General features: G+C 37.7%; 1 protein-coding gene across 1 annotated transcript in view; it reads right to left on the bottom strand.

Annotated features, from left to right (window-relative positions):
* Window positions 1–17,584, bottom strand: part of Top1 (DNA topoisomerase I) — an 89,051-nt gene that overhangs the window by 34,544 nt on the left and 36,923 nt on the right. Inside the window, exons 4-7 of the mRNA XM_028868386.2 lie at window positions 12,356–12,479; window positions 10,437–10,492; window positions 4,926–5,021; window positions 2,262–2,337 (exon numbers count right to left, since the gene is read on the bottom strand). Of these exons, the coding sequence (XP_028724219.1) occupies window positions 2,262–2,337; window positions 4,926–5,021; window positions 10,437–10,492; window positions 12,356–12,479 (352 nt within the window). The remainder of the gene's footprint in view (window positions 1–2,261; window positions 2,338–4,925; window positions 5,022–10,436; window positions 10,493–12,355; window positions 12,480–17,584) is intronic.

Below are 17,584 nucleotides of genomic sequence, written 5' to 3'. Positions count from 1 at the left end.
TCTCTTCTGAGATTCACCTCCTAATTCTGAATCACCATGAAATAAAAAATAAATTACACACATTCAATATACAGGGGCACAGAGTAAACATTACCATTTCAAAACAGGAAAATGAGACAGAGCAAGGAAAAATCAAATCAAAGCAAGATTGAAATATGGAAAGCAAACACTAAATCCTCTATAGCTCCATGTCTATCATCTGGGGCCTTTGGTACACTTCTTTAATAATCTATACTGATTATCTAAATGAGAGTAGAGTGGCTGGCTACTAACAGCTACTCAACATTACACTATCAATTCCATACACTGGTTCTCATTAACTTGAACTTCTTTCTACTAAGCAGACACTAATGATCTGAAAAGCTATAACCTAACTGCAAGACCTGATTATTTCTTTAGCTCACTATACCCATGGTTTTTTTTTTTTGTTTGTTTGTTTGTTTTTTGAGACAGGTTTTCTACTGTGTAGTTTTGGTGCCTGTCCTGGATCTAGCTCTGTAGACCAGGCTGGCCTTGAATTCACAGAGATCCACCTGCCTCTGCCTCCCAGTGCTGGGATTAAAGGCATGCACAGCACTGCCGCCCGAAACCCATGAATATTTTAGACATGACCTTTCTTCTCCTTCTTGTGAAGTGCAAGGACCAGCACACTCTCACAAAGGAGGCAAGATAACAAGATAGCTAGTGTGTTGGCTCTAGACACACAATGTATGAGAACAAATTCTGGTTATACAATTCAGTAAACTTACAACCTCTAACATGATCAACCTCTCTAAACCTCAATTTTACACATCTGCCAATAAGGATGGAGATACTCATCTCTTGTGGGTGCCACAAGAATTAAAAGACACATATGTACAAAGCTGTCTGGGATGAAATAAGTATCTATTACATTTAAATATGCATATCAAGTTCTTAGTAATGTGATAAGTGGCATTTTTAATTGTTAGTTTACAGCTCAGGCTAAACTTTCATCTCATAACCCCTCTACCTCAGTCCTCCAAGTGCTGAGATTGCAAGTTTGTAGTCACCATAACTGATCAAATTATTTTTCCCCCACTTCAAGACAAGGTCTCACTATGTATCCCTGGGTAGCCTCAAACTCACAGATCCTCCTGTCTCTGCCTCCTGAGTGCTGGGATTAAAGGTGTGGGCCACCACATCCAGCCTTAAATTACATCCTTAAAAACTCCTGCCCCACTATCAATATCATTATTGGTAGTACTTTAAGTTATCCACTTTTAGCCCATTTTGTCCATAGCATTGACTAACCTCAAAAGGAACATAAAAGTTAAAAATTCTACTCAAAAGACCAAGTTTAAGAGCCTTAGGAATTGCTGACATCTTTTTTAAAAAATTCCTGGCTAACATCTTTTTAGTACAAAAAAAATCAAAAATAAAAAAAAAAATGTATTATTCTATTTAAAATACTATACTACAAGCACCAAATTTAAAATCCTTAGAAAAGCACTTAAAGATTTTTAAGGACGATTATAAGCTAGCAGAAGAAAGGGTGATGATAATGTGTATTCCAGACAGAAAAAACAGCAGGTACTATACACAAAGCTTGGAAGCACAGAATCTGGTATGAAAAACAAACAGGCAGCCAATATGGCCAGAGCAAGGTGAGCTCGGGAAGAACAAAATGAAGCAGGCACAAGATACAGAGGCCAGACTGAGGAGTGGTGCTCAAGACCATACTATGTCCAATAGGGCATTCATTAAGGGACTTTAAATTAGGACAGTTATTTAAAGTGAGGGAAGAGCATGCTTTATTGGATATAAAAGTTTATACGAATCTTCAGAGTTATAACCCAAAATGTTTCTTATGAACACTTTTCTGCATACCTGCAGGTGGCATAATTTCTTATGTATCATAATAACACAAACTATGATCAGACGAAGAGTAAACTCAATGGTAGCTGAGGATAACTTAAAGATACTCTGGGGTCACTTCAAGATCTTGGCATACTCAGTTCCACAGCCACAACTGGCCTGTAAAACTTTTCTCCACTATTACTATTAGAACAAACCAATACATTCCCAAAAGTCATTTGGCCTCAAGAGTTGTTTGAAGAAAAATGAGATGGCTCAGCAGTTAAAAGGCCTGATAACCTGAGTTTCCAGGAGAACCAAATTCTCAAAGCTATCTCCTGATTTCCATTTGTGCACCATTATGTGCGTGCACATACACAAAATTTTTTAAAGTTTCATGTTAAGGCTGTTTCATAAAAGCTTAAAGCTCAAAAACCTTTACTAACCTCTTCTTCTTCTAGTTTTCTTTTCTTCTCCTTCTTGATATCTTCTGTCTTAATTTTCTTAGGTTTATAATCAGCACTAGAAAGGGGAACATGAATAGGCAGTTAATGCAACTATGACTTAAGAGTTCTCACCACAGGATTAGGCTTTCCCAACTCTTGGTAGTTTCCATGGCAGGTGTGACTGCTGTTACTCTTGATTGGGCCTTCTACAGTAACCAAATTGTAACAAGTAAAGACCAGACCAAGGATTGGAGAGATGCTCAGCTACTAAAGCACAGAATGCTCTTTCAGAGGATCTAGGCTTAATTTCCAGCACTTACATGGGATAGCTCACAATTGTCTGTAACTCCAGTTCTGGGAGATCTAATGCCCTCTTTAGGCCTCTGTGGGCACCAGGCATGCATATGGTACACAAACAAATGTTCAAGCTCATAGACATAAAATAAAAAAAAAAAAAAAAAAAAAAAAAAAAAAAAAAGCGAACAGAAAGACAGACAGAAACAGACTAGAGACCAATAGATGTGACTCTATGAAGACATGCCTGATGTGGATGCTGGGAACCAAACTTGGGTCCTCCAGAAGAGCAACCACTAAGCCATTGCTGTAGCCAATATATTTGATTTTTAATTGTTGGATGTATATATGACTGAGTGTTCATATTCACGTGTAGGCCAATGAACATCCTCTGCTATACTCCTGAGGAACATTCTCAATCTCCTTTGAAACATGGTTTTTCCAAGAGTCTGGAGTTCACCAATTAAGATAGACAAGGGAGTCTTAGGAATTCTCCTGGCTCTGCCTTCCCAGTTCTAGGATTATATGCATGCTCTACCATACCTGGAATTTATATGTGGACTCCGGATCAAATTCAGATCCTCATGCTTGCAAGGTAAGCACTTCAACTGTGCTACAGCCTAAAAACTTTTTATCAAAAATCTTTTGATTATCCATAGAGTATATATAATAAGGTACATAACTCACACTAATAAATAGAATGTATTATCACAGGGTAAATCTAGGAAAGAGCCTTGAATAACAAGAGCAATTTCATTATCTCTGTACTGAAGGGTCCCTCATATATCAAAAGGCATAGATTCTATAAAAAGAAGAAAAGAAAAATTGAAGTAGAGTCAGGTAGAGTCTCATGTAGCCCAAGCTAGTCACTATGTATTCATTATGACTGAGTTTCTGATCCTCTTGTCTCCACTTCCCAAATGCTAGTATTACAGGCATACACTACATCCAATTTTATACAGTCCTGGAACCAATCTATGGCTTTCTGTGTGGTAAGCAAGCACTCTACCAATTGAGCTATATCCCTAACCCAATTTCTTAATTTATTTGTGGTATAAAACTGATGATGAATTCTAAGAGACTAAAATAAATATCCTTCATTAACTTTGTATTATTGAAATTTCTATACTAAATATGCCTATCTTTTTAATAAGAAAAAAACCTTACACATAACTAACATAAATTAATTTGTTCAGCAAACCCAATTTTCATAAATCAAGTCTATTAATCACAAAATGCCAATTAATGTAATTTTGGGGGATTTGTTATTGTTGTTTAATTTTTATTTTTTGAGACAGGATTTCTCTGTGTAGTTTTGGTGCCTATTCTGGATCTCACTCTGTAGACCAGGCTGTCCTTGACCTCACAGAGATCCGCCTGGCTCTGCCTCCCAACTGCTGTGATTAAAGGCGTGCACCACCACTGCTCAACCAATTAATGTAATTTTTGTTCATTAGAGATACATATGTACTCTTTAAACAGTCTTCTTTTAAAAAATTGAGTATCCTCTCTTCTAACTTATTTTTTAAACTTTATAAATCACACACACAAAAACAAACAAACAAACAAATAGATAAATAAATAGAAATATCTCACACCAAAACTGATCAGACCCAAAACTCAATGTCTATACTTGAATGAGCATTCAGAATGGAAGTTCTGGAGCTTCATAATCAATTTTACATTTTCAGTACTGAATATATTTTATGCATTTATCAATGCACCAAAAACAAACAAACAAACAAATCCATGACAAGTGAGTAGAAAAACAATTAGCTTTATACACTTTCATAACTAATTTCGATCACCAGCATTCCGTCTTTTGTCACTCCTTTCTATTTACCCTTTCCCATTCCCTTTCTTTCTTGTATACAGTATTTACAATTGTTTACACATATATACAGAGATTTCATAAGAGACTGTGGGTTTTTTTTCTTTCTGAAATTATGTGCGGTGGCCATGACACACGCCTTTAATCCCAGTAGTTGGGAGGCAGAGGCAGGTGAATCTCTTGAGTTCGAAGCCAGCCTGTTCTATAAAGTGAGTTCCAGGACAGGCTCCAAAAGCTACAGAGAAACCCTGTCTCAAAAAACTAAAAAGAAAAAAGAAATTATGTGACCATGCTTAGTATTATACACATTAAGTCCATCCATATTCCTACATAAATTTTAACTTCATTTTTCTTTAGAGCTGAGTAGTGTATTCTATTATCCACACACATACGAAATTTTTCATATCCATTCATCTGTTGATGAACATGGCTGATTCCAATTTTTTTTTGCTATAGTTAATAAGGCAGCAACAAGTATTTTTTAAAACTGAAATTTCATTAAATGTTCTTCTTCAGTCTGTTTGAAAGAAATAACATACTCATCCTCATCTCGAGGTCTCTTCAGTGGCTTTATGTCCTCTTTTGGAGGAACAAAATAGCCATCATCTTCAGGTTCATCTTTAATTCGTGGTGGACTAAAGAGAGAAAAAAATAAAACAAAACAGCTAGTTATTGATTCTCATTACTAGAATGTTTACATTATATTAAATAACACAAAATAGGTGTCCTGGCTAGTTTTATGTCAACTTGACACAAGCTAGAATCTCATTTTAAAGGAATGAAGGTGCCTCAATTGAGAAAATGCTTCCCTAAGATTCAGTTATAGGGCATTTTTGTAATTAGTGACTGATGTGGGATGGCCCAGCCCATTGTGGATGATAATACATTGGGTCCTAGGTTCTATAAGAAAACGGGCTGAGCAAGCCATAGGGAGCAAGCCAATAGCAGTACTCCTCCATGGTCCCTAAATCAGCCTCTGCCTCCAGGTTCCTGCCCAGTTTGAGTCCCTATCCTGACTTCCTTCAGTGATGAACAGTGTGAGGTGGAAGCATAAGCCAAATAAACCTTTTCCTCCTCAAGTTGCATTTATTCATGGTGTTTCATTATAGCAATAGTAACCCTAACCAAGACAGTAGGCATATTTCACTTACCAAAGAAAGACCAATGTGCACATGTATTTTCTACAATCACTTTTATATTCCATTACAAGCTTATAAAAACCTTACTTAGGTAATACTGTCTTCATTTTACAGGTAAAAGGAGTCTTCATTTTACAGGTAAATGGATAACGTCAGGATTCAGGAAAAAGGACCTTACTCCAAATTAAGCATTCTTTTCCTCACTAAAGTTTAGCTGCCTTTGTCAGTAGGGCTCAAATCAAAAGAATAAATTTAAATTATTTTAACTTACATGATAGATCTACTATGTATGTGACCCATGTCCCACAAATGACCCTAACTGTTTTAACAATCCAAAATTAAATAAAGGCTCTACAAGGAAAGAAAGAAAACCAGACTGTCTAAGCATGGTATGCTAAAATGGTGATGTGGCAATGACATATGTATTTTCTGCAGTAGTACAGAAAAATGACCGGTCACACAAAATTACAACAAAAAGCTAGGTGTTAAACAAGTACCAGAACAAAATAAAGTTATTCACATTAAGTCAAACCTTCCACTGTTCCAACTTGCTAGTTAGGTTTCTTATTTCACACAAAACATGTCTAAATCTTTTGCTAAGACTCTGCTCTCTGAAAATAAAGATGATACAGATTTTAGGACAGTAGATCAGAAACTGCCTGTCTGTGATATGATGAAGGATAAGAGCCACAATAATAAAGAATATTATTTGGAGGCTGGGGCAAAAGGACTATGAATTGGGGGGGGGAGAAAAGGGAAAAATAAACCCTTACATTCTAAAAATAAACTAGAAAAAAGTAGATAAATACAAGGTCTGGAGGGAACACTCAGTGGTTAAGAGCACATACTGCTCTTTCAGAAAATCAGAGTTTGATTCGTAACACTTTTATCAAGTGACCCACAACTGCTCCAACATAGGGCAAACAACACCCTTGTCTGGTCTCCACAGGCACAATTACACATGGCACATGTGCATGCACCCACACCTACAGTCTTTAAGCAGTATTAGAGAAATAGCTCATCAATTAAAAGTACTGGCTATTCTAGAGTACCCAGGATCAATTCCAAACATGGCAGCACATATCTCCAGTTCCAAAGGATCTGTTGTCCTCATATGGACTCTGTGAGCAGCAGTCATGTACACAGTCAAAATACCCATACACTTAAAATGAAAGTAAATCCTAATAAAATAACAGATAAAAGCTGAGCATCGAGCTAGAAAGATGGCTCAGTGGTTAAGAACATTGGCAGTTCTTCTAGGGGTCCTGAGTTCAATTCCCAGCAGCCACATATTAGGTCACAGCCATCTATAATGGGATCTGATGCCCTCTTCTGTAGGTGTGCATGCAGATAGAGCACCATTTACATATAATAAATAAATCTTAAATTTTTTTTTAAAAAGACATGAAAATTGGGGTTGGGGATTTAGCTCAGTGGTAGAGCGCTTGCCTAGCACGTGCAATTGGGTTTGATCCTCAGCTGGGGGAGGGGGCGGGCAGAGCATGGTAGCATATTCCTTTTATCCTAACACTCAGGAGGCAGAGGCAGGTGAATCTCTGAGTTCGAGGCCAGCCTGGTCTACAGAGTGAGTTCCAGGGCAGCCAGGGCTATACAGAGAAATCCTGTCTCAAAAAAACGAAAACCAAATAAAACAAACCAAAACACAACTAAGGTCGTCAAGATGTATCAATAGATGAAGATGCTTTGCTACCAATCCTGATAATGAATTCATTACTACCTGGGACCCACATGGTGGAGAGAGAATTGATTCTTAGAAGCTATGCTTTAACTCCACATTTTTGTGTATTGTATCGTATGCTTGTACACACACACCAAACCACACAAATAGACAAATGTAATAAAAATAAAAACAAAGTTCACCAGGTATGGGGGTACCCATCTTTAATCCCAGCTCTCAAGAGCAAGAGGCAGGAGACCTCTGTGAACTCTATGATAACTTGGCCTACATAGCAAGTTCCAGGCCAGCAAGGGCTACATAGTAAGACCTGTGTCTGAATGAAAAGCAAACAAATACACTAGTAGAAATAAAACTAAACAACAGTCACAAAAGAAAGACTTATACAATGAACATTAAGATTCTCTGAATAGATTTAAGACATTAGAAAATGCAAAGACTATCCATGATTGCACATTGGTAAAATTAGTACTGTGAACCAAACTATATTATTAAGTTATCTACAGATTCAATGTGATCATCAAAATTCCAATGACATTCTTCACAGAACTAGAGGGGAAGAATACCCAAAAAATGTCTATGTTCATACAAGAGATCCCATACAGACAAAGTAATCCTAAGCAGAAAGAACACTGGAGGCATAACAGAGTACCTGATCTCAAACTCTATTATAGAGACCATGATAACAAAAATAGCATAAAACAAGCATGTAGACCAATGGAATAAAAGAGGATCCAGAACAAACTCACAAAGCTACAGCCACCTAATTTTCATCAAAAGCATTTGGACAAAAGACAGTCTCTTCAGCAAATGGTGCTACAAAACTAGATACTTATCTATTATACTGCACAAAAATTAATTCAAAACAGATTAAAGGCCTTAATGTAATATCTGAAATACTAAAACTGATTGAGGGAAACACTTCCAAAATAGAGATAGGAATGAGCGACAAATTTCTGGAAAGAATCCCCAGAGTTTATGAAGTAATTGCCAAGAACAGACAACTAAAGTTGCACAAGATTAAAAAGCACCTGTATACAAAGGAAACAGTTATCAGAGAAGTGACAGTTTACAATAGCATTTGCCAACTATGTATCTGACAATAATGTACAAAAAAACTCTAAAAAACATCCATCAATAAATGAGCACGTGAAGAAGTCTCAAAATAAAATGAGCAATAAATACTTGAAAAAAATAACATTCTGTTTTTGTTTGCTTGTTTGTTTTTCAAGACAGAGTTTCTCTGTGTAGTTTTCATGTCTGTTCTGGATCTCACTTTGTAGACAGGCTGGCCTCAAACTCACAGAGATCTGCCTGACTCTGTCTCCCAAGTGCTGGAGGCCTTAAAGGCCTGCGCCACCACCGCCCAGCCAAAAATAACATTCTTAGCCATTAGGGAAATGAAAAATTAAAACTACCCCAGTCAGAACAGCTATCAAAAAGAAAAAGAAAAGCCCCCCCAAAAAAATGCTGGTGAAGATGTAAACTGGTAGTAGGGCCACTATGGAAATCCTTCTGAGGACTATGTCTAAGAACAAATACCACTTCTACAGCTGCTGTGTAATAATCATCTTGTACACTGTCATTCAAATTGGTTTAATAAAATGTTGATTGGCCAGTAGCCAAACAGGAAGTATAGGCAGGGCGACCAAACTAAGAATGCTGGGTGAAGAAGTCGCCAGCCAGTTGCAGAGGAAGCAAGATGAGAATGTCGTACTGAGAAAAGGAACCAAGCCATGTGGTTAAATATAGACAAGAATTATGGGTTAATTTAAGTGTAAGAGCCAGTTAGTAATAAGCCTGAGCTACCGGCCAAGCATTTATAAGTAATATTAAGCCTCCAAGTCAATTTGGGAAGCAGCTGCTGGATATTTGGAAGCTGCTGGCGGGACAGAGACTTCTGTTTACATACAGCTGTTCCTCTTTCTCCTCCCAAATCAATTACAAAGCATTGGAGATCCAGAAGAAACACTGCAACACCCAACTGGTTCAAAGCAAATGCTCCATCTTAAGACAGTCATGTGTGACTTTTAAAGCACATGGTGAGGGTTTACTATACTTCAAGAAGTACTAAAATAATTTACCAAAAAGAAAAAAGTTTTAGTGGTGAAGCATCTAGATTCTCTACAAGACTCACTGCTAGCAAGTGCCTGCAGCAAAGTGAATCAGAGGTAATGCCTAGGAGAAGCACATGTTCCCAACCCTTCTAACCTTCCAAAAACCTGTGAATGAACTCAGGACAACACAGCAAGTCCAAAGAATCTATTCAGATCTTAGTTTAACAAAAGTTTTGCACGGTCTCTGGGCAGAGATTAAGATATCATAATCCTCACTCAATTTATGTAAGACATAGAACCCCAAGGGTAGCTTGTAGAATACTTCGACTTTTTCTATATTCTTAAACCAATTATGAAACATCCCTGCAGAAGGCTGCTTCTCTTTCTCTGAAGTACCTGAATACATGCATGGCATAGTCTGAAAATCTTTATCAAATAAAACAAAGTCCAAAGACTCAAGGAAGCAAACCACCCGAGTCATTGTCTCAGTCAGTAAGATAAATGCTTTGAACAATCCCCTAACAAAACCATTCTATTTTCTGTGGAAGGTATGAGAATATAATGTGATTCTAAAAGGTCTTCTGAATCTAGAGAGGACTTGGGAGCTTACTTGAGGGTACTGAAAATGAGGAAAAAGACAAGAAGGAGTGCAGACAGTAAAAACGGGCTATAGTTAGTATACATTTTTATACATCTATCTAAATATATACTTATTCCTAAACTTAAGTCCAATAAGGATCTATATATATATAAGCCTTACAGTATTAAAAAGGAGTAATTCATAGTGACTAAGAAATTCCATACCAAGGAGTTTCTTTTGAAATATTGGGGAATAATAAGGTTACACTGTGGATACACTAAAAACTCATAAACTATATACACTCTAAAATGGCAAATTTTGTGGTATGCATATACCTCAACTTTAAAAAAATCTTATCCTACTAGCCTTCTCCATTTCTAAACTATCTGGATAAGTGCTGTTCAATCTCACTAACTAGAACGGTAAAACACAAGCTGGTCTAGGTCAAGTTCTCTTACTACTTACTGACTTTGTTTTGAACCATTAAGATGGCTAAGTCAGTACATCTTGGAAAAGTATAGGCACCACCAGGTGGAGTCACCCAGAAAAAAATAAGCTACCATAGCAGAAGATCTTACCTAGAGAAGCCATTTTCCTTCTCCTTCTTTATTTTTGCATCCCCAGCTGCTCTAATCTGCAAGGTAAAAACCACAGCAACTCAGTAAGTGCTTTGCAAAGTATTAAATACTTAAAACAAATCTCTTATTCAAGGCTATTACCATCAACTGGGGAGGTTAAAAATTGTTATTAGCATATATTAATTATACATAAAACAGGTTTCATTATGACATCTATACAAGTATATCAGGTATTCTGATCTATGCATAGCTTGTCCTCCCAGTCCCACTGATCCCCTTCCCAATAAGTCCTTTCAACTGCCATGTCTTGTTTTGTCTTCTTTCTTTTTGAGTGACTGAGTTGAATGAAGGTTGCTTACAGGAGTATAAGCACCTTACCAGTGACAACACTAGAGAGAATGTCTCTCTTTCTTCTAATAACCTTTAATGGGTGGTAAGTCTTGAAGGAGTGAAGCCTTGTGAGTCCCTACCCTTCTCTAAGACAAAATGTTGATGGGGACAATATTGTTGTACATGTCTTGTGCGGATAATCACAACAGTTGACTGTTCAAGAAGGCCAAGGGCATGCCAGGCCATTTTGGAGCATCTTGATCCTGGATTGACTCTTGTCATCGAAACTAAGGTGGGTCAACTAAAGACCTTGACTTTTTCCCAAATTAGTTTTTGACAATTCTAGGGAAAACTGACTGAGAAAGGTCTTACTCAAAACAGCAACTTTGAAATTTTAAGATAATAGTAATTTCACTTCCCCAGTAAGTATATTCCCTGCTCAAAATTTGGTGCTCATGGTGCAGAGAAAAAAACAAATACCAAAATCAAGAGAATGGACTAGTCTATCTCCTACTCTCTCTGGTTTAGGCATAGTGTATCTATTTTTCCAATCTCCTTCAACGTTCTTTTTTGCACTTGTCATTAAAAAATAAATCGTTCAAAAATCTTAACACATATACACAAAGGGATGACCCTCAGCTTCCTTCACAAAACCATCAGTACACTGGCTATCTTGGAGAAAGATGGGGACAGCAAGTCAGGAATGACAAGGTGTCTTTTTCCACAATCTCTACTTTACCGTGTCTGAGTTTTTTCATTCAAGAATCTTCAATCTTTCTTTTTTTAGACAGGGTATATATCCCAGGTTAGAAATTACCTTGAACTCACTTTATAACCCAAGACGATTTTGAATTTCTACTCCTCCTGTCTCCACCTCTCAAATGCTGGGATTATAGGCATGTACCAATACACCTGGTTTAGGTAGTGCTGGGGATCAAACTAAAGTGTTCCTGAATTCTAGTCACTCTACTAACTAGGCACATACCCAACCCCAGAATCTTCAATCTTCACCAAAAAGAGACCTGATAAAGCTTTAGGCCGCCGGGCGGTGGTGGCGCACGCCTATAATTCCAGCACTCGGGAGGCAGAGGCAGGCGGATCTCTGTGAGTTCGAGGCCAGCCTGGGCTACCAAGTGAGTTCCAGGTAAGGCGCAAAGCTACACAGAAAAACCCTGTCTCGAAAAACCAAAAAAAAAAAAAGCTTTAGGCCTTCTTCCAAAAACAGAACCTTCCTTAATAATGTTTCCAGAAATTTTATATCCTCATTGTAGTAATTGTAGTATAAAATAAACAGGTTTACTGTATTGTGAGAGACCCAGTGGTAAATGATTTAGTTTTCATAGTTTCAACAGGTTGACTCTAAAGTGTTTTGGGGAGGGAGGTGGGGAATTCAGTGAAACACTGCAAAGAAGCGGTGGGCTAGGCAGTAACTACAGTATTGCCTGCTAACTCCGAAGTCTTCCTACAGACCGTTTTACTCCCAATACCAGGGGTATATACAACAAAGGTACTTTCATTACCTGCTTCCAAACTGATCAAAATAAAAGCACATCTTAAGTCCCTTTTTTCCCCCTAAAGGAATTATGTACCTTTTCCTCCTTTCGTTTTTCCTTGTCTCTGTCTTTATGTTTGTCTTTATGTTTTTCTGAGCTTCCATCTTTGTGTTTGGTTTTCTCTTTCTCTTTATGCTTCTTTTCAGAATCTTTATGTTCACTGTTAAAAATAAGACAAAGTGTTAGCCTAGAGTTAGGAAAACAAGATTAACTTAAAAGACATAAATTATGAAAACTTGCAATGCTTACTTAGATAGTCCCAACAAAAGGTTCAAAGACTGCTGGCTGTATCAGTGGTCCCTCCTGGGTTAGTTCACCAAGAGTAACCATAAACACCAAAATAAATCATCTCTGGATTTTGTTGTGATCTCCCCTCAGCTCCTAGGTACAAGCTGCCACTGAGACAGAAACCAATAATGAACCAGAGGTACAGAGAAGTATACTCAGTATACTCAGTGTGTGCTGTATTAGGCGCACAGGGAACAACTGGGAAGGAGAAAACATTCCATGGCACAACCTTGTTTCATGACTCTTTGTGAGAATGGCACGGGCCAAATGAGACCTGAGAGATGGTGCCCCTTTACGTGTTGACTCAGCAGTCAATCAAGTTCCTTAGAAATAAGGTTGCCAAAGCCAGGCGGATCTCTTTGAGTTCGAGGCCAGCCTGGGCTACCAAGTGAGTTCCAGGAAAGGTGCAAAGCTACACAGAGAAACCCTGTCTCAAAAAAACCAAAAAAAAAAAAAAAAAAAAAAAAAAAAAAAAAAATAATAATAATAATAATAATAATAATAATAATAATAAGGTTGCTAAAGTCCTGAACGTAGTCACTTGTTTCCTGTCCTCACAGAAGCTTCTTTAGGACTCCTTCATAGTTGTCACATATAGCCTGGGAGTTCCCCGCTTTTGGGTTCTTGCTCTAATTAATAAAAGAACTTAGACTCAGAAGGAAGATTAGGGCACACAACTAGAAAATCTTGGTTCCTGCCAGAGGAAGATAGAGAAGAAGACAACAGAAAGCCATGCTGTTGAATTAAGCCATTATGTTCAGCAATGGAGGTCCCCAAATAGTCACATGGCAAATAAGCAGCTCCATGGCAGAAGGGGTATGGGAAGTGAGTATCTTAGAGAACAAGTGAGAAAGCCCAGAGTTGTCAGAGCAAGCATGTCCAGACTTTTGGCCGGTTTATCAATGAAAAACAGATTTAAAATTAAAAGAAAAAGCTTTTCTACACTAGGTCCCACAGAAGCAAGTAGATAAACTCTAAAGCACTACATAATGCAAGCTCTGCAAATGACTAAATCCAAAACATTCTTTAAAAGTGACAGAATATACAATATACAAGTCTAGTGTTATTTATATAACTTTCTAACAGCAAAAAAATGCAATGAAAGTTTTATCTGTAACAGTCACATCTAATATATGAGGACTCAATCCAACTTACTGAAAATGTATCTGGTGACTATGCCAGCCTCAAGACAAAATGTTGTAAAGTGAATGGACCAGCATACTGAAAGTTCCACTATTAGCTTTAACTAGGAAGAACTAGTTACTTCTAGATGAAGTTTATAAATTCTGCTTGCCTCTTCCTCACAACAAGAAAAGACACATCTGAAATCAAGGACAAGTATGGTGATACTTCATTTGTATTAAAATGTTATTTGTATGTTAATAAATAAAGTTGCCCAGGGGTCAGAGCTATTAGCAAGCCATAGGAAAGCAGGGCAGTGGTGGGGTACGCTTGTAATCCCAGCACTTGGTAGGCAGAGCTAAGTAAGTCTCTGTGTGTTCAGGGATACAGCCAGTATTGGATACACATGCCTTTAATCTCAATACCAATCATACAAAACCTGGAGGTCTATACAGACAGGCCGTGATGAGGCAGTCATGTGGTTGGGTTTACAACCAATGAGAAGGCAGAACAGAAACACTATAAAAAGACAGACACACAGGAAGTAGCTCTGGTTCGGAGAGGTAGGACCACTGCAGGAGGAAGGGTAAGGTTTTAGCTCTTATCTCTGACCTCTTGACTTTCTTCTTTGCATTGGTTCTGTGTTTCTTATTTAATAAGACGGTTGGTTACATCTACAAATGGCACCCAATATGTTGGCAAGAGTTTCCACCTAAAACCTGAGAAAAGATACTAAAACAGAGCTAAAAACAGCTTCCTAATTGTCTCTCTCAAATGAGCGGGCAGCTGCCGGTTTGAGATACTTGTGGGTTCCTGGTGTGCACGCTCAACCTGCAGTATGGCGGGAATGAGCCCTCTGCAAGTAGCACATTAAGCTGCATGGTGGATTTAGCCTTTGCTAGCACAAAACAAAAAAAAAAAGAGGTTTCTGGGCGACACACTACTTGGATAAAAGCATAGACCCATGATAGCTTGCAGAGCTGGCAGTAAACATACCACCGCCATGTTGGGAAGCTGAGGTGGGCGGAGCCAGCAGCCATAGCGCTGTTTCAGTCTTACAAATGCTGCAGTTTAAAGCAATAGATTCACAATAAGACAGATTCAGATGTAATAGTTTACAATGTGTGTAAAATATACGAGGGCTTGAAAGAGACAAAAAAGGTGATATATACAGTTATAAAATAAAGTCTTTAAAGAGACAATAAAATTAATATAAAAAATAAGCCACATAAAGATGAATATTACACAGAGAGTCTGGATTGTGTTGTCTTTGGGATTTTTAACTGCAGAAAAACATTTGATCGTAAAAGATGTTGAGTTTAACCAATATGTATATTTTAAAGATACCTTGACTTCAAAATTTGGATGTAAGGATGTGTTGCTTTCTTTGGAATGGAGACTCTGCTTTTGTTCCCACAGAAAGCCAGAGGCTATGGATTTGTTCCAGATTAAGATACAGCAGGTTTGACCAGCCAAGACCCCCTGAAAGGTCTCCGATGACACCATGGCCCAGATGATCCAACATCCAGAATGGTTTGAAGGCAACTGGCGCAGACAATACAGCCTCATGGACTATTCCATAATCCTAAAATTTTCTTTGTGTCCCCATAAGATACTGTGCCCCCCTCCAGCAGGAAGTAGTAAGAGAAGCTATGCCCAAATTTCCAAATTATATGTAATTTTACTTTGTTGAGGTTAAACCTTCCTTTTTTTTTTTTTTTTTTTTTTTTTAAAAAAAAAGGGGGGTAGGTGCTGTGGGATGTGTATGGCAAATGTGTTGCTCTGATTGGTCAATAAATAAAACACTGATTTGGCCAGTGGCTAGGCAGGAAGTACAGGCGGGACTAACAGAGAGGAGAAAAGAAAGAACAGGAAGGCAGAAGGAGTCATTGCCAGCCACTGCCAGGACAAGCAGCATGTGAAGATGCTGGAAAGCCACGAGCCACGTGGCAAGGTATAGATTTATGGAAATGGATTAACTTAAGATATAAGAACAGTTAGTAAGAAGCCTGCCATGGCCATACAGTTTGTAAGCAATCTGTGTTTACTTGGTTGGGTCTGAACGGCTGTGGAACTGGCGGGTGACAAAGATTTGTCCTGACTGTGAGCAAGGCAGGAAAATTCTAGCTACAGACAAGTTCTACATTCATTATTTCAAAGTCTTGCTTTGAAAGAGTAGCATGTAAAAATAAAACTCCTATTTTGGAAAGCAAAATATTACAAGGCAAGAGCCATTAAAATGATCATACGTGTTCATATAGGATCTACCGTCTAGAAATTTCTTACGGAAATGTTACATACAAAGATGTTTATTTTGGTACTTACCATAAGAACCAAAAGGAAAAAGAAAATGAGAAAATGGGAATATGGATACAATCTAAAAGATTAAACCAGAGAAGAAATTGTGTTGCATCAAATTATGTAACTTATTAGGAATATTTGTTGACTACTATAAGAATTCATACAGAATATTCCTGACAAATGCCAACAGGACTATGAAAAAATGCCTTTGACTGTAAATGTAGACAGAAACAGAGACTACCAGTAAAAACCACATGCTACAGAACAATGTAGATAGTCATTTTCTTCTGTATATCTGGCATTTGCTTATTGTAGGAGCTGATGGATTCCACAGCTAAACAAAACAGAACTCAAATTCAATTATATAAATTCGGGGTTCATCCCAGGTGCAGGAGTGCTAATTATAGTAAGCTCAATAGGAATAGTCAGGACTATAAGGTTCATCAGTTCATTCGCCACTTGTTTTACTCAGAGCAGAAAAAGGAGGCTTCACTGGCAATGACCCCAAGAAGCCCAAAAGGTCTCCTCTACAGCTGTTTCCTAAAAGGTATTTGTCTATAAAGACAAAAACAGGACAAAAAAGTAATGGCATTAAATTAAGACAAGCCATAGAATATGGGTCAGCTACACCTACCGTTATACCCACCTCTATGCACAAAAGTAGCCATAGCTAGGACAGGCATCTGGGTTATAAGTACAGACTCTAAGAACTCTAAGAGAAACAGGACGACAGATTTAAGAGGAATGCAGGGACTATCACAGATGAGACGAAATGCCCACTTTGCCTTGTTTACATACTCCTCCCTCATTTACATTCTCCTGTTCCCATCAGCTGTTATATAAGCGACAAGTTTCTACATCAGCAAACCTTTTAGCTCATGAAGGCTGAATGGCACAGAGAATGCTTGCTGATAGCATACAGTGACCACATTTCTCCACTAACAATATTATCAGTCTACTCACTGTGTTCTTGTGTGTTTCAAACAAAGTACAATGTTTTATCAAAAAAGAAAAAAATTATCCTATAACCAGTATAAAGAAATTAATCCTTAGGGCTAGAGAGATGCCTCAGAGGTTAAGAGGGTACTGGCTGCTCTTCCAGAGGTCCTGAGTTCAATTCCCAGCAACTACAAGGTGGCTCACAACCATCTAATTAAAGATCTTGTGCCCTTTTCTAGCATGAAGGCAAACATGCAGGCAGAACACTGTACACATAATAAATAAATTTAAAAAAAGAATCTAATCCTTTATATGTTGCTGAGCCTAAAATCTGACTCACTAGGTGGCATATACCTAATAATATACATAGTTTTGATATTACTATATTTAGCTTCTATTATAAAAGTACAATAATAATAATAACAATAATAATAATAATAATAAACAACCCTGTAACAAAGTCTAAACATTTAAGTGTCCTACATAAATTTGATATAAAAGCAAACTCTGGAAACAAATGCAGTCATCTTAATGATGAATATATCTTCTCCCCACACTATCTTCTAACCAAGCATTGTACTTAGTTTTAATAATTGCAAGTGTGTGTATGTGTGT

This window comes from Peromyscus leucopus, chromosome 4 (genome assembly GCF_004664715.2).
Source record: "Peromyscus leucopus breed LL Stock chromosome 4, UCI_PerLeu_2.1, whole genome shotgun sequence".
Taxonomy (NCBI): domain Eukaryota; kingdom Metazoa; phylum Chordata; class Mammalia; order Rodentia; family Cricetidae; genus Peromyscus; species Peromyscus leucopus.
This window is presented reverse-complemented; position numbering and strand designations above follow the sequence as displayed.